The sequence below is a fragment of the Rhinopithecus roxellana genome, chromosome 4 (genome assembly GCF_007565055.1).
Source record: "Rhinopithecus roxellana isolate Shanxi Qingling chromosome 4, ASM756505v1, whole genome shotgun sequence".
NCBI classification, from domain to species: domain Eukaryota; kingdom Metazoa; phylum Chordata; class Mammalia; order Primates; family Cercopithecidae; genus Rhinopithecus; species Rhinopithecus roxellana.
The window spans coordinates 82,118,699-82,136,860 of record NC_044552.1 but is presented as its reverse complement, the minus strand read 5'-3'; the positions used below and the strand labels follow the sequence as shown (position 1 = coordinate 82,136,860).

At 38.1% G+C, this 18,162-nt stretch overlaps 1 protein-coding gene and 1 pseudogene across 1 annotated transcript in view; one reads left to right on the top strand and one right to left on the bottom strand.

Annotated features, from left to right (window-relative positions):
* Positions 1-18,162, bottom strand: part of COL19A1 (collagen type XIX alpha 1 chain) — a 344,672-nt gene that overhangs the window by 110,160 nt on the left and 216,350 nt on the right. The window contains exon 16 of the mRNA XM_010371596.2: positions 4,534-4,587. Within this exon, the coding sequence (XP_010369898.2) occupies positions 4,534-4,587 (54 nt within the window). The remainder of the gene's footprint in view (positions 1-4,533; positions 4,588-18,162) is intronic.
* LOC115896911 lies at positions 5,754-8,380 on the top strand (annotated as a pseudogene).

The window sequence follows — 18,162 nt, the reverse complement described above, 5'->3', positions numbered from 1 at the left end:
TGCTATGAAGTAGGGTACATGTCACAAAGGGTCCAATGTTGGAAAAGACAAATAAATGAAAAACAACAATGTTTTGATCTAAAAATGTCCACAGTTAAGGGGGAACATCTCTTAAGCTATTTGTAAATTGTAATAAAATATAAATAGCTCCCTGGGACATCCTAAGAGATAACAAGTGCTCTGCTGATACTTTTAAAACAGTGAATACTGGCCAGGCGTGGTGGCTCACACCTGTAATCCCAGCACTTTGGGAGGCTGAGGCGGGCGGATCATGAGGTCAAGACATCAAGACCATCCTGGCCAACATGGTAAAACCCTGTCTCTACTAAAAATACAAAAATTAGCTGGGTGTGGTGGTGGGCACCTGTAGTCCCAGCTGCTCGGGAGGCTGAGGCTAGAGAATTGCTTGCATCTGGGAGGCAGAGGGTGCAGTGAGCCAAGATCATGCCACCAAAGTAAATACTTTATCTTCTGCATAGATTTTTCCTAATTTTTCTAACAAATTGGGTATTTTGTTATATTTAAAAAGTTAATAAACCACTTTTTTCAAATACTATGTTCCCAGGATTTAATGAACACTGTGTGTCAGACCTATAGCTGAGTTTAAGTTCTAAATCTATACTTGAAATAAAATAAGCTCCTCTCTCCTCCAAACACTCTGGCAATAAACTAAAGTCTGTGGAATTGAATATTATAAATCCTATCATACAGTCACATGGTTTTTAATCTTCTGAACTCTTCAGTAAATTCATTTGATCTGTAGTTGAGAACTCATTCCAGAATTTGGTGTAATCCTCTTCTCTCCTAGACATTTGGCAAGCTTGTCATAAAGGTCTTCAACATTCAAATTCTTCCTTTGAGACAACAATTATCCTGACTTAAAAGCAGCACCATAGGTTTAGAAAACTACACAAAGATCTAATCTTGCCTGTTAGCATTCACTAGCTTTTCTTCTTTAAAGCACGAAACAATTATTTTAAAGATCTTACAATGTGTTCTCTGTTTTGTCTAAAAATTTGAAATAAAAATCGACAAAACTGATTCCTTTCAAGACTAGATGCTAGTACACTGATATGGCTTGGCTCTGTGTCCCAACCAAATCTCATGTTAAATTGTAATCTCCAATGTTGGGGGAGGAACCTGGCAGGAGGTGATTGGGTCATGAGGGTGGTTTCTAATGGTTTAGCACCATCCCCCTAGTGCTGTCTTGTGAGTGAATTCTCAGGAGATTAGGTTGTTTAAAGTGCACTTCCCCCTTCACACTCGCTCTCTCCTGCTGCCATGTGAAGATGTGCTTGCTTCCCCTTCTCCCTTCTGCCATGACTGGGAGTTTCCTGAGACCTCCCCAGCCATGCCTCCTGTACAGCCTGTGGAACTGTGAGTCAAATAAGCCTCTTTTCTTTATAAATTATCCAGTCTCGGGTAGTTCTTCATAGCAGTGTGAGAATAGACTAATGCAGATATCCGGCTCATACTTCCTCACCCCCTCATCCCCCAATCTGCCTTTATATAATAAATATCAATTAGCCCCAATGCACTGTTAATAGGACAATCCACTAGAATGGCTACAGTGAAATGAAATCAATGACAGGACAGTAATCATGTTCGTTTTTGGCAGGTGAGCACATCCTAAGAGATTCCTAAGGTACTGGGTTGAGGCCCTCTAGTGGTGGTGCAGGGTGTTTTTTGGTCTTCAGAAGGTCATTTACCTGGTCTTAATTTTTTTTGTCTACAAAACATATTCATTTGTTACTCAGTCATTAAATAAACAATAATCACATGCTATAGGCCAGAGACTGTTCTAAGCAATGGTGGGAAAATAGAGGTTCAAAAAAGTCACGGTGCAGTGGTCAGACAGATGAGGAAAGTAAGAGTCCAAAGCAATGTGCTATACCTGTAGGAGGTGTAACATACAGGACCATGGGAGGAAACCTCAAACGCTGAGAGCACTGGCAAAGGCTCTACAGGAGAAATGTTTGAGCTGAGTCATGAAGATACAGAGAAGCATATACAGGCCTATTGGAGAACATTTGCAAGTCATAGCATTTTTGAAACAGTAAGGGAAGATATTGCGGGAAGTCAGGGACCCCGAAGGGAGGGACCAGCTGAATCCGCGGCAGAAGAATATAAATTGTGAAGATTTCATGGACATTTATTAGTTCCCCAAATTAATACTTTTATAATTTCTTACACCTGTCTTTACTGTAATCTCTGAACATAAATTGTGAAGATTTCATGGACACATCACTTTCCCAGTGAATACCCCTGTGATTTCCTATGCTTGTCTTTACTTTAATCTCTTAATCCCGTCATCTTTGTAAGTTGAGGAGGATGAATGTCGCCTCAGGACCCTGTGATTGTGTCAACTGCACAAATTGTTTGTAAAGCATGTGTGTTTGAATATGAAATCTGGGCATCTTTAAAAAAGAACCGGATAACAAACAGCGATGTTCAGGGAACAAGAGAGGTAACTTTGAACTGACCGTCAGTGAGCCAGATGGAAACAGAGCTATATTCCTCGTCTTTCATAAGCAAATAGGAGAAATATCACTGAATTCTTTTTCTCAGCAAGGAACATCCCTGAGAAAGAGAATGTGCCCTGAAAGTAGGCCTATAGACGGCCCCTTTTTAAGGCGTCCTGTCTTTTATGGCTGAAGCCAATGGGATGAAATAAGCCCCGGTCTCCTATAGCACTCCCAGGCTTACTAGGATGGGAAAATTCCCACCTAATAAATTTTGGTTAGACAGGTTGTCTGCTGTCAAACTCTGTTTCCTGATAAGATGTTACCAATGACAATGTGTGCCTGAAACTTCATTAGCAATTTTAATTTCTCCTCATCTGGTGGTCCTGTGATCTCGCCCTGCCTCCATTTGCTTTGTGATATTTTATTACCTTGTGAAGTATGTGATCTCTGTGACCCACACCCTATTCCTGCACTCCCTTCCCTTTTGAAAATCGCTAATAAAAACTTGCTGGTTTTATAGGTAGGGGAACATCATGGATCCTGCCAACATGTAATGTCTCCCCCGGACACCCAGCTTTAAATTTCTCTCTCTTGTGCTCTTTCCCTTTATTTCTCAACCCAGCCGAGACACTCAGGAAATAGAAAAGAACCCATGTTAAACATCGGGAGCGGGATCTCCCGATAGGAAGATTACTGATTACAAAAGAAGGAAGGGCATAGAGGAGGATAGGCCAAGGCAGGTAAAAGGCAAACCATGAAGGGCCCAGAATGGCATGTAGAGGATGTGGAATCCATCTGTCTTGAAGAAAAGAGAAGCGATTGAGGAATTTAAAATCAAATAGTTTTAAGCTGTTAGAGAATTCTAAGCCATCCAAGCCCACCTGGATGCTGTCATGATTTAGAGGTTTTACTCCACTTGGAGAAGGTAGAGGCAATGAGACCAGCTCTCAGATGACTTCAAATATATAGGTTCAAATTGACAAAGGTCTAAACTAAGGCAGTGACAGTGAAGACAGAGAGGATTTGTGGGCTGCAGTGATGTAGAAATGATATGATTTAGAGACTGTTTAGATGAGGAGGATGAAGAAGAAAAAAAATCTAGGATTATTTTTAGAGATTAGTTTTGGACATTATACTTTTGTGGTAACCAGGAGACTTCCACGTGGAGATACTAAAAAATAATGGGATGTACCAGCCTGGAACTCAGGAACAGTGTCTGAGTTGAAATAAAAAAACTGGTATTCATTAATCCATCCAGCATATAGGGGGCAGAAGAAAAGCTGTTAATGGAGACTAAAAGATGGCCCCAGGCATAGGAGAAAAAACCCAGTGTCGCTAAACCAAGAGAATAGGGAGTTTCAAGGAGAGAGCAGTCAATGCTATACATTCCTGTGTAGCAGTAAGGTAAGATGAAGTCTGAAAAGTGCTCAGGGAATCTGCGATACAGAGATTGTTGGGACCACAGAGAGTGCAGTGTCAGTGGAGCAGCTTGGACACAAACCAGACTCTCATAGGCTGCAGAGTTACCAGAACTACAAGAAATTAAATACTTTTTTTTTTTTTTCTAGAAGCTCGGGGTAAAGGATCCAGATAAACTAACTGGTTAGATGATCTTTATAGCACTTTTTACCAAACCATGAAATTATACTAACAAAATAGTTTCATATCAAGAAAAGTGGATATGCTTCCCCAGATGTCTGATTTTCTAACAGCCTGGATGTTAAGAAATCGAGAAGATGGAGTTCAGGTAGGTTCAGAACAGGATTCATCTGTCTGGACACTTGGCTTGGGATATTCAAGCAGACACTACTGTTATTGCCATCTGTGTAATAAACAAGTGGGTGAGGTGTGTGGATGATTACCAGCCTCCCTCATCTCTTGGTTTGTGGTGATGATGGCGTTAGGAATATAGAGACTATGAACTACTCATCCAAATGCTGAAACCAGTCATTCTAAACAGTAGAAAGAAGGAAATCATTATCTACAGGGGAGTAAAATAATCCTTAGGCAAACACACAGAAATAAAGAGTGACTTTTTAAAGGGACAGTCATCATATTGTTTACTTACAGGTGGTCCTGGGGGTCCTGGTTTTCCTGGAGGTCCTGTTTTCCCTCGTCTTCCCTTGAAACCAAAGAAGAACAGATGATAAATACTGTGACTCCATTACATTTTAATATCAAACAGTATTAAATGGGAATATTGAAGACATTAAAAATGAACAGAAAGTTAAGAAACAATTTAAATTCCTCATGACTTTTAAACATCAATTAATTTTAAAAGTTGTGGGCCAATTTTTAAGAACCATAATGAGAAGTATAGTACCTGAAATGAATAAATCTTAACTGTTATCAGCAGTCCTTTAAATGCTATCTACCTTGGTTCTTTAGCAAAGTAATATAAAGTATATGAAAGATGGTCTAAGACGGGTATTTTATCTGATGATTCTGTGGTTTTGGATGCAATAACAAGTACATCTGTCATCTTAAGTTGGTGTTCTCCAAGAGGGGCCTGAACGGTAATTTTGTATGAGTTATTTGAAGGTGAGATTGGGTGTTAAACATGCATATTCCTGGACTTCATCCTAGACTTCATGGTTTAGAATCTCCGGGGTGGGAGCCACGAATCTGCGTTTTTATGCTCACTAAAATTTGAAAAGCACTGCCCTAAGCCCTATTGTAATTATATATACTGTATGAAGCACATTAGCTCTTTTCTTCCCTTAAGGTGGTTAAGTTGTTTTTATAAGTGAACTAAAATGTATAATTCTTGCATGTTAATCTTCATTATTACAACCGAATATTAACTCTCTCAAGTTCACAACTAGCTAAATTCCAATCGCAAGATGTTGTGCTAACATCTCTTGTACCTGTGAATCTAATAACATTTAAAAAGCATTTCATTAGATATTATAAAATTATTTTCTTAAACATTTTTTATTTTTTAAATTTTTAACAGAGGGAAGTAAGCTTAGGTATTGAAAGCATACATTGTGAATTAGAAGCATTTTATGAGCATATGTTTTCTAAATATGGTCACTCTATTTCATTGTTACTAACAATTCTATTTGATTATCATATTGGTAAACTGTCAGTACATATTAAGGCTTATTGATACTTATAAAGTAAAAATATTAGGTTGATTTTTCCATGCTTTTTTGGGGGAGAATTATAAATGTAGGCACAGAAAGGCCCATTTTATTCACCAATTTTCTTGCTCTGAAAATGTCAGGCAAAGTTGCCTGATTCCTCTGATTTTCATCTAGTCTTGGAGTGGGATAGGAGGTCTAAATGCCAGTTGAAACAGGAGAGTAAGTTTTCAGAGATCAACAAGCAAATACAATGCTGTGACTGGATGAGAAACGTGTCCATTGTTTCTGAAGGGAAATTAAAGTGATAACATCAAAGACTTCATATGAAAACAGCATCCTTGTCTATAAATAGCCCTAGTTAACATCTACAGAACAGATTTAAAATTTTTTTTAAATTAAAAACATAGGCTGGGCACGGTGGCTCATGTCTGTAATCCCAGCACTTTGGGAGGCTGAGGCAGGCAGATCACCTGAGGTCAGGAGTTTGAGACCAGCCTGGCCAACATGGAGAAACCTTGGTTCTACTAAAAATACAAAAAAAATTAGCTAGTCATGGTGGTGTGTGCCTGTAATCCCAGCTACTTGGGAGGCTGAGGTAGGAGAATTGCTTAAACTTGGGAGGCGGAGGTTGCAGTGAGCCGAGATCACGCCACTGCACTCCAGCCTGGGAGACAGAGACTGTCTCAAAAAAAAAAAAAAAAAAAAAAAAAAAAATTAAAAACATAAATATAATTATTAATAGTAGTGTTTTTCTCTTATCTTTCATTTTACAGATCTAAACCATGCAGTTCTTTTGGAGGATTATAAGATTGAAATGAACATATAATTTAATATTCTATATACTTAAAACAAGTTATACACATGTATGCCATGTTCTAGTCTTACAGTTCACATTTTCTGAAAATCAATATATTTGGTATTTTAGTAAATATAAGTAAATTAGCCTCTGAGGACTAATCAATGATAAAAAGTTTACTTAGAAGGTGGAAGCACTGTAATTTATTAATTCACAAGAATACAAAGAAACTAAATAAATGGTATCTAAGTAAGTGATTGGCTCTTTCTTTAAGCATACATTCGGTTGAGGTAAGTTAAAACCATAGGATCAACTTTAGTTTACATTCCCCATTCTTCAAAGGAGACATGTGTATTGATTTGAGCAGGAAGCAGGGAAAATGAGGCTATTGATTAACTTTTATCACAGAGTTAATGTTGAAACAAACCAAATGTCAGATATTGTAACATAACATTGGCACGTGTTAAGACGAGGAGTAAAAAGCCTCCAAGATTCAGGATATGGTGAGGGCAAGCATCCAGATTCCTGCATATCACTGCTGACTTCAGCCAGCCTTGCCATTGTCAGAGTGTCAGAGTGTCAGTGTGTATGCTGGAAGAGGGCAGAGAGAAGGCTGATTTTGCTGAGTGGACATGCAGGTAAAATATTTTTGAGGGTTGTTAAGTAATTGGAACATATTGTGTGCACACAACTTTAGCCAGCACATATTTTCACATTAAACCTGGTTTCTAGGCTTGAACTTTCTGAAATCAGATTTGAACAATTTTTAAAGATGTGCTATACAAAGCAATGCAGTTACCTTTTTGTTAGGCTTACCACCAAATACATACAGGTTGATTATCATCTGTCCAAAAGTGGCTGGAACCAGAAGTGTTTTGGAATTTTTTTTATTTTGGAATATTTGCATATACATAATGAGATATCTTGGGGATGGGCCCCAAGTCTAAACATAAAATTCGTTTATGTTTCATATATACCTTATCTATATAGTCTGAAGGTAATTTTATGCACTATTTTAAATAATTTTTTGCATAAAACAAAAATTGTGACTGTGTTTTGACTGCAACCTGTCATGCGGGGTCAGGTGTAGAATTTTTCACTTGTGGTGTCATGTTGTTGCTCAAAAAGTTTTGGATTTTGGAGCATTTCAGATTTCGAATTTTCAGATTAGGGATGCTCAATCTGTACTAGAAACAAGATTTACCTTGGGAGAAACTCTTGACACTAAAGTCTCAAGTATAAGTGACTTGTGGAGGACAGAGGAGAGGGGTGGACAGATGAGAAATGTGGGTGCAAGCTTTAGAGCATAACAGAGTTATGGGTCCTGGCGGGGCACGATTTCTTTTTTTCTCAATTTTTTTTTTAGAGACAGGGTCTCACTGTGTTGCCCAGGCTGTCTTGAACTCCTGGACTGGAGTGATTCTCCAGCTTTGGCCTCCTCCCAAAGTGTTAGGATTACAGGTGTGAGAAATGGCACCTTTCTTAGGGGCCACAATTTCTATCAACATAATAGTCCATGCCTACTCCCAGACATCACTGTTCTTCTTTCCGAGGAGCCCTAGGAATTAACTCCCTTGTCTTGTTTCCCTTCTTCAAGGCCCCAAGCTGCACTGAATACAGCCGCACAGTCTCCTGTTCCTCTGAAGGATCATCTGTCTTCCACTTAAAAGCATTAGGGAAAGGCAAAGCCTACCTAAGAGCTAACAACACTCTTTGGTCTTGGCCACAGAAGCAAGATACTGAAGGGAACGTCATTGTCTGAAAAGTGTTGCGATAAGATGCACACATTGTGCCACCACTGTGGCTCTAAGGCCTGCCACCTTCAAAAGTCACCCTGTGGCAAATGTGGCTACCCTGCTAAGCACAAGAGGAAGTATAACTGAAGTGCCGAGGCTTAAAGATGAAATACTACCAGGACTGGTCGAGCGAGGCACCTGAACATTGTATACCGCAGATTCAGGCATGGATTCTGAGAAGGAAAAACGTCTAAACCCAAGGGGGCAGCTGTTGTAGCATCCAGTTTATCTTAAGAATTTCAATGATTAGTCACACAATAAATGTTCTGGTTTTTAAAAAAGGAGCTAACAGTAGATTTTTGGTAGGGTGGATTTTACTACTTAAGCTAGTACATTTTGGGGGAATATTTTATGAATAATTATGCCAAGAAAACAGGCATAAACCACAACTCCCTTCCTAGGACTAAAATCAGATTCCACCACTTTTCAGAGGAAAGTCTAATCTGTGAATCTTTGTTCATAGGAAAGAAAGACATAAAGTGTCTCCAATTCTTCCTGTGGTGCAAGAAATCAATGATGAACCATTATGTATACAAGGTATCCTAATTAGTGGACAGAATACCTCACATGAAGCATTCTTTGTGTGGATGAGGATACCTGGGGCCAGGGCCTGCGGAGGTTGATAGCAGGCCCAGGAAGAAGGCTCCCGATGCCAATGGGAGGAATGTTTGCATGTTTGCTTTCACTTCTATCTCTGGCTGTTTTGGTCCATTCATTACAGGGTTCTGTCTAGACCCAAAAGTGAGACAAAAGGTGGGGACTTGGGTGTGGGTGGAGGGAAAATCCTGGAGATAAGTCAGATATCTGCTGAGCTGGAAGAGGTCTTCCTGGTTAGGGTGGCTATTCTCAGGTGGCCATTTGTTCAGAAGCAACTCTGATAAATTAGTGTTTGGGTGAACTTTCAGATGGATAGAGATCTAGTGTTTTAGCGTTATTATAACTGGGCTAATCCAGCATTTTCTTGAAAACTGTGGTATAAATTGCAAAACACAGATTTACTCTATCAAGTTGCCCTGGAAACCTGAAAGTGCTCAATATGTCAGTTTTCTGTTTGGCAACTGTGTGGAGATTATTAGACAACACTTTAGATATCTGCCTAATGATCTAAACCTAGGACTGCTCAAACGTGACCATGCATGAGTGTCACCTGGAGGGCTGTTTAAAATAGATTGCTGTGCCTCACTCGCAGAATTTTTTTTTTTTTTTTTTTTTTTTTTTTTTTTTTTTTTTTTTGAGACAGGATCCATGCTGGTCTCAAACAATCCTCCTCAGTATCAAGAGGTGGAAGTAACCCAAATATCCATCAGTGGATGAATGGATAAACAAAATGAGGTACATACATATAATGGAATATTTTCAGCCTTAAAAAGGAAGATAATCCTGGCCCATCCAACAACAAGGATGAACCTCAAGGACATTATACCAAGTGAAACAAATCAGTCATAGGAAACCTCAGGAGGATCATTTGAGCCCAGGAATTCAAGACCAGCATGGATCCTGTCTCAATAAAAAAGAGCTTAAAAAAGTTCTTTTTTAAACTTGATGCTTCCAGGATGACTTGCAGTGTGAGAGAACATTTATCTTAAATTACACTTTTGATTTATAAACACCTGGCCCTCTTAGGAGCACTAAGAAGGGAAGAATGCAAATAATGGACTATTGGTACTTATTTGACAGATGGTTTTTGTTGTTGATGAGGATGATGATGATGAAGATGAAGTTAGAGTAGTAATTGGACTTAAAGGATGGTATGCAGACCCCAAACCCACTAATGAAACATGTATTTAAGTACTCTCTCTAAACTGTCAGGTCATGATAACACAGCTAGCCCCTCTCCTGAGTAGCTGGGATTACAGGAGTGTGCTACCTGCTTGGCTATTCAGAGTTCTGGATTCAGTAGGTTTGGGGTGAGAGCTGAGAATCTGCATTTCTACCAAGTTTGCAGTAATGCTGATGCTGCTGGTCTGGGGACCATGTTATGAGAACCACTACTCTAAAACTAAAGCTCTTATTTCATATTTAAAGTCAGGCAATCTTGTAGAGCACCTTATATCTTGTAAGTCTATATCTTATAGCTCAGAATAAAAGAATTCAATTTGTTTTGTGATTATGTGGAACTTTGAGAATAAAATGCTCATTGTCAAGTTCAAGAGCACCTAGACTGGAAAATCTCTGTGCCCCATTTTTTCTCTTATAGAATCTTTTTGTGCTAAGATTTCATTGATGTAAAATGGTACTTATACTTTGCAACAACTTTGTTAAAGGAATAAAAAGATCACTTGTAAAATTCCTACTGCATACACCCAGTAGGATGGCTACTAACAACAAATCTGAAAGCAAGCATTGGTGAGGACGTGGGGAAATTGGAACACTTGTGCAAGGTTGATGGGATTGTAAAATTGTAATCCTAGCACTTTGGGAGGCTGAGGAGGGTGGATTGCTTGAGGCCAGAAGTTTGAGACCAGCCTGGGCACCATGGCAAAACCCCATTTCTAAAAAAAAAAAATACAAAAATTAGCTGGGCATGGTGTCATATGCCATATGCCTGTAGTCCCAACTACTGAGGAGGCTGAGGTGGGAGGATCACTACGACCCAGGAGGCGGAGGGTGCAGTGAGCCGAGATGGCACCACTGCACTCATGCCTTGGTGACAGAGTGAGACCCTGTCTCAAAAAAAAAAAAAAAAAAAAAAGAGTTACCATATGATCTAGCAATCTCATTTCTGGTTATATACTCTGAGAATTGGAAACAGTTTTAAGAAGAGATATTTGCATACCCATGTTCATAGCAGTATTATTCTCAATAGACAAGAGGTGGAACTAACCCAAATGTCAACCAATAGATGAATGGATAAATAAAATGTTGTACAAACATATAATGGAATATTTTTAGCCTAAAAAGGGAAGAAAATCCTGTCACATGCAACAACATGGAGGAAACTTGAGGACATTATACTAAGTGAAATAAGCCAGTCACAGAAAACCAAATACTCTATGATTCCAATTATATGAAGTATCTAAAGAAGCCAAATTCATAGGACAGAAAATAGAATGGCGATTACCAGTGATTGAAGAAAAGGAAGAGGAAAAAAAAAAAAGGAGTTGTTTAAGGTTTATAGAGTTTCAGTTTTGCACAATGAAAATGTTCTGGAGATCCATTTCACAACAATGTGAATATACTCGACACTAGTGAACTGTATACTTAAAAGTGGTAAGGATGGTAAATTTTATGTTATATATTTTTTACCACAACTTAAAACAACTATTTTTACCAAAATGTCCAGTACATGGTAGTTCTAATAAGTATTAGTTCCTTTCCTCACTGCCTTTCCACTACCCTCTCTCCAATTCTCCATTTTTTATATAAAAATGTTGGATAACGTCTCTAAGAAAACCTCTAAAATATGTCGTGTGCATCTTTTAGAAAAGTGTAATCACCTTTTAATGGTGGATATGAGTTTGTTTAAAAATCTAAAATAACAATCAAGATATCCATTAGAGGTAGAAATTTAAAAAAATGTGGCTTATTCATAAAATGGAAAAGTATATATTTGACAGCAATGAAAATGAATGAAATTGAACTACATGCAACAACATAAATGTTTCTTACATGGCCGGCGCGGTGGCTCAAGCCTGTAATCCCAGCACTTTGGGAGGCCGAGACGGGCGGATCACGAGGTCAGGAGATCGGACCATCCTGGCTAACACGGTGAAGCCCCGTCTCTACTAAATATACAAAAGACTAGCCAGGCGAGGTGGCGGGTGCCTGTAGTCCCAGCTACTCGGGAGGCTGAGGCAGGAGAATGGGGTAAACCCGGGAGGCGGAGTTTGCAGTGAGCTGAGATCTGGCCACTGCACTCCAGCCTGGGTGACAGAGTGAGACTCCGCCTCAAAAAAAAAAAAAAAAAAAAAATGTTTCTTATAAACATAATGTTGATCAAATCACACAAAGAACGTTAGGCAAAACTAATCTATCCTATTAGAAGTCATAATGGGTTACCCACGTGGGAGTGGAAAGTGAAAGAAAGCATGAGAGGAGTTTCTTAGGGTTATGATGTTGAACTACGTGGTGGTTGCTTGAACTACGTGGTGGTTGCATAAGTATGTTCATTTTACGAAAAAGCATCAAGCTGTGCCCTTATGGCATACACATTTTTCTGAATGTACATTAAATTTCAATGTAACTTTAAAAAATGAAACCAGGAGATTCCCACAATGGAATGATTTTATTTGCATGATCTAAAACCTTGATTCCACTGCATTTTCTGTGCACAAGGACACAGAGGGTCACTATTAATAGCAAGAAAAAAAGAGACAAGGCTATTTAAATAAATGACATCTACAAATTTTCAACAGTAAAAATAACCTAATGTTTCCAGGATGACTTGCATTGCGAGAAAACATGTATCTTAAATTAGACACTTGATTTATAAACATTTGAACCTCTTAGGAGCATGAAGAAGGGAAGAATGCAAATAATGGACTATTGGTATTCATTTGACAGATGGTTTTTGTTGTTGATGAGGATGATGATGAAGATGAGGTTACAGTATTAATTGGACTTCAAGGATGGCACACAGGCCCCAAACCCACAAAATGAAACATATGTCTAAGTACTCTCTCTAAACTGTCAGGTCACGGTAATTCAGCTGACTCCTCTCAAACATTCCCGTTTCCATAAGTGTATTTTGCACACTCTTAGGCATCAGCTCGGCCTGAACAAGGTATCAAGGAAATGTCAAGAAAGAGGAGACAGGGCCTTGACTGGCACACACAACTGTGAATGAGGTGTTAATTACACAGGAAAACATTACAGACTATCTGGAAAGTTAGTTTTCTTTTTTTACTTTGTGAACGGAAATAAGATTTATGTCTGATGTAAAGAATTACATTTTGAACTCAAGGATATGTGTAAAAATGAGAATGGAATACTTACAAAAGGAGTGCATAATATTTTAAGTACATTTTATTTTTACTAGATTTTAAAAATGTATCTATGACAGTAACAACACTAGTCATAGAGGTCTCATTACTTCAGGGATCGGACAAGTGACTCTCGTAAGGACATGAGAAGAAAATGCAATTCAGCATGAACAAATGACTTGAAATAGGTTCAGAGCTAAGGAAAGATGCACATCATTGAGGTTGGGATCTTAACATTTTAAAATTATTTAATTTCACTATTTGCTCATCTCTCTGCCCCTTTCCTTTTTATTCCCCCTTGGATGGACTCTATCTGTAACTAATGTGGCTTTTCAAAACAAGTTAGAGGTTGTGACATCATTATCTAAACCTCTTGAGCTACAATTCAGTAAATGATAATCTGAATAAATGATTTGTTAAAACATCAAAACAGGATTAACATTTCCTTGATGTGGGTATCCTGGTCATTCACAATTTAGGTTATTTTGCTGTTATAATTTTTGAGCTTCTCTTCTTCTCACTACCAAGTCAGATTCTGTAAATGTCCCATTTACTTGTTGCTTTTCCCTTTGGAATGTGAATCTTCCTAGTTCTTTTCTGCTTGCCTGATTTCTGCTTGCCCTCACGTCTCTCTACCCTGATTCTGAGGCCAACCCAACCCTTCCATTTAGATATGTTGGAATGCCTAACTGCCTTGCCAAACCACCGACTCTCTAAGGCCCGAATTCTGACTCTGTTTTCTAGGTCTGTCATTGCCAATATTTGCCAAGCCACTTGATGCGTCTCAGTATCATGGGTGGGGCAGTGGTAGGGTATGACTAAACAATTTCCTGAATATACTGTGATGTATTTTAACATCTTTGTGCCACATGAAGCTGGTGGAAGTTGGAAGTTCATTGTGAAAACGTTCTTTCCTCCATATTTGGATGTTCACAAGCAGCTCACTCCCAGACTGGATAAGGGGAATTTGGCCTTTATATACACTGCCTTCCTGTCTGAGAATTATGCCGCCAGGCTTCCACATCTCTAAAACATTCCACTTTCACAATACCTCATGAATTAAGACTTTTCTCCTTCACTTTTATTATGGGAACTGTTATATTTGTAAGTTTAGAGTCGACAAAATTGACATGCAGAGGGACAAATAATGCATATAAAATGATAAGTCTTATTTAATAGAAATGTTAAAATAAAAACAATGTAGTGAAGTTCATCTACAAATTTCAGACAGGTCAGAGGCTAGGCCAGTGAAACAGGAACAAGCTCAGCATTACCAGTGAGCAATGGAACAAATAATCATTAGTAATATTTTATATCTTGATTTCAATTAAGGTAAAGTGACAGGACATAGTTTTGGTATTTCTAGTTACATAATCTAAAAGACATACTCAAGGGGTGGAATTTTAGAGCTATATTTTCAATGTCCAGGATTGAATTGACTAGTACAAAATAAGTTCACAGAACTACAATCAATAACTGTCTGACAAATGAAGAGAATTCTAGAGGATCAGTGAGATGGAACTATAAAGATCACCCAATTTTGAAATGAAAAAATTTTCCTTATGCAATTCTCAACTAATTGAAGTGAATTTAATGGATTAAATTGCATTTTGATACTTAAGTGGTGATTTCAGGAAAAAGCCCTATCAAAAAGATGTGAGTAAATTTTATCTGGCAGAAATTTACTGCCTGTTTTACCTGCTGTGTTGGGGAAAACAGATTAAGATGATTAAGACCTAGATTTGCCTTCATGGTAGAAGAGAAGGGACAATTATTCACAGCAGGTATTTAGACAGACTTGTTCATTTGGTTATAGATGATCTCAGCACTTCCAGTTTCCCTTTGGAGTGGAGGGATCACGGGGATAGGAGGAAAATGTGGGTAGAAAAAGTCATCTACACAACTTCAGCAACAACCTGGGAAATTATACCCCCTGAAAAGTCCTCAAACAGGGATAGCTTTCCCTGGATGCACCTGCAGTAACCTGTCTTAGACGTGTGTGTGCTCTTTGGTTCTCTTCTCTTCTGAGACTTATCCTCAACCTTTAGATCAAGTGTATTCAGAAGGCATTTCCCAGCTCACCACTTCTTTTTCGTGCATGATAGATTTAAATATTGGGAAAATGTATTGATGACCTTTAAAAACTGAACACTTAGGACATACTATTGTACAAAACTGAGAGTATTTTTCTTTATTTGAATACTACTTTTCGCTTCCTTAACTTAACATCCAATGTCATTTGAAGCTGTAACTGGGTAAAAGTAATTCAAAGTCCGTCCTTTACAATCTACCTTCTCTCAGCTCCCATCAGATTCAACATTTCCCAAAACAAGGTTAAGGTTTCCTGGGAAAGCTGGTGACCCAGTTGGTCCTGCCAACAGCAATTGTTGGTCAGTTGCCAGATTCTCTTTATGTTCTTTGACTTTTTCTCTGTTCACCTCTAGGGAAGTATCCTATAGGCAGAAACCCTAAATACATCTTGTTCCCCCGATTCTTGCTACATCTAGTACATACGCATTTACATTTACAAAACTCACATAACCAGTTCAGCTTTCTCAACTAATAAATTTTCCATTACGACTTTTAAACTCTTTATTTGTTCACCTGCTGGCTTTTCATTGTGTTTGTATAGGATATTTTCCCCGCTTTCAGTGGGCATGTGCCCAGAATTGTTCATAAATTAATTCAAGAAGCATTTATGAAGTCCCTATTGTGGGTTAGATGCTTTACTATGCTCTGGAAATACCTTGAATTCTGTCTCCATAGAGCTTATATACCAGTGGGGACAATAATAGTAACAGATGCCAAATATCATTCAAAGAAACTTACACATATTGTTCATTTAATCCTCAAAATATATTTGAGGTATTCCCATTTTAGGGAAGAGGCAAATTAGTGACAACATAACTTGCCCAATGTTATGGGACTAGTAAATAGCAGAGTTAAGACTTGAATCCAGGCAACTTGGCTGTATCATCTGTGACCATTACCACTATGCTATACTTACTGCATCTCTGAGAACTAAACAAATAAAGATATGAATTTTGGAGAGTCATAGGAAATATAGAAAAATAAAGCAGGTTAAGGGAACACAGAGTTATACAGGAAGGTGTGCTCTTTTAGATAGAAAAATCAGAGAAGGCCTCAGCAGAAACCTGAACCAAGTGAGTCCACGGATCATGCAAGGTCTGAGAAAGAGCATCCAGTAGAGGGAACAGCAAGAACAAATTCTTCAAGGAAAAGCAAGAAACACAGGTTGCTAGAGAAGAGCAAGCGTGTGGTTGGGTGGCAGGCAGGCCACATTAGGCTGGGCCTTGTAGATTATGGTGAGCGCTCTGAGTTTCATTACTGTGATTGTGATGGGAAGCCATTAGGAGTTTTGTCTTAAAAAGGTCATATTATATAGGTTGGTATAAGCACCTGCTTAGGTAGAGAATAGCCCAGAAGGTAAAACTGGCACCAAATTCATCATTTAATACAGAAGCTCAATAGAACTAATTTTAGGTTATCTGTTTTAGATTTCTTATAACACTTTCTTACATGTGTGTAGAGTTGATTATATGTACAGTCATCTCTTGGTATCTGTGAGAGATTTGTTCCAGATCCCCATTGTCCAATACCAAAATCCACAGCCATTCAAGTCTCTTATATAAAATGGTATAGAATCTGCATACACCCTCTCATATACATTAAATCACCATTAGGTTACTTACAATACCTATAATGATAATGCCATGTAAATAGTTGTTATATTGTAATGTTTGGGGAATGATCACCAAAAACAGTCTGTACATGTTCAGTAAGATGTAACCATATTTTCTTTTCAAATATTTTCAATCCATACTTGGTTGAATACTTGGTTGAATCTGCAGATGTGAAACTCACAGATACAAACAGCTGACCATAAAACATTTCCATTTCCAAATGCAAATCTTTTTTTTTTTTTTTTTTTTTTTTTGAGATAGAGTCTTGCTCTGTCACCCAGGCTGAAGTGCAGTGGTGTGATCATTGCACACTGCAGCTTTAACCTCCTAGGCTTAAGTATCCTCCTGCCTCAGTCTCCCAAGTAGCTGGGACTACAGGTACGTGCCACCATACCTAGCAAATTTTTAATTTTTTTGTAGAGATGGGTGTCTCTAGGTTGCCCAGGCTACAAAATATTTTTAACCTTACATTAACATTTTATATTACTGAATATAATATCTATTATACTCTGATATTTACCCAGCCCATTGTTTTTGACTGGGAAAAAAAGACATACAGTGTAAGGAAGTGAGATCTATTTCATCCTTCATTATAAACTATAGTTTTTAAAACAGAGAAGGCTGCATTGTGTAAGTAATCCTACAAGACTTATAAAAGGATATTAATAATTTAATGAACTTGTACTCAAGAGAGAAAAGTGTTCTTGAAACATGTCAGGATGAATTTTCAAGGGAAAGGCCTAATTAGCAGTGTCTGAAGCATATGTCATCACATTTAGAAAACACGAACTAGTCCCTGTGGACAGAATGGTAAGTTGGATTTTGAAGAATTAACTACTCCAGTTAATATGTATGATTAACGAGCAATATGTCAGTTGGCTGGCCTAACTCAAGTGAAAGACCTTGTAGGAGAAACAAGGATGTTTAAACTCATCCACAGAAATATGCAAATTTAGTTTATTGTCTCATTTATATTACGATCAACCAATAACTTAGAGATCTTGTGGGAAATAATGCCATAGTTTGGGCTCTTTTAAAATATAGAATCAAAGCTACGAAGATGCCCTAAAAAATACAAGCCTAACAGTCCCATTGACTTTGCAAATGAGAGCCTTGAGGGGTTAATGAAAGAAGAAAAGCCCTTATCTTGGATCATGGCTGACAAACCAACAACTGAGGAAAAAAGTATACATTTAAGTAAGGTTATATCTATCTTTTTCTTACACATAATAAAGTATTTTTACCAGATGATTATTTGGAAAAAGTCAAATTGAAGAGACATGATTTAAATCCATTCAAAAGAGAAAACACATGTAGGCAAAATCTATTTGATGTCAAGATCTCCAGAGGCAAAGAGAAAAAGCCAGTCACTTGTCTATGGGATTCTAAA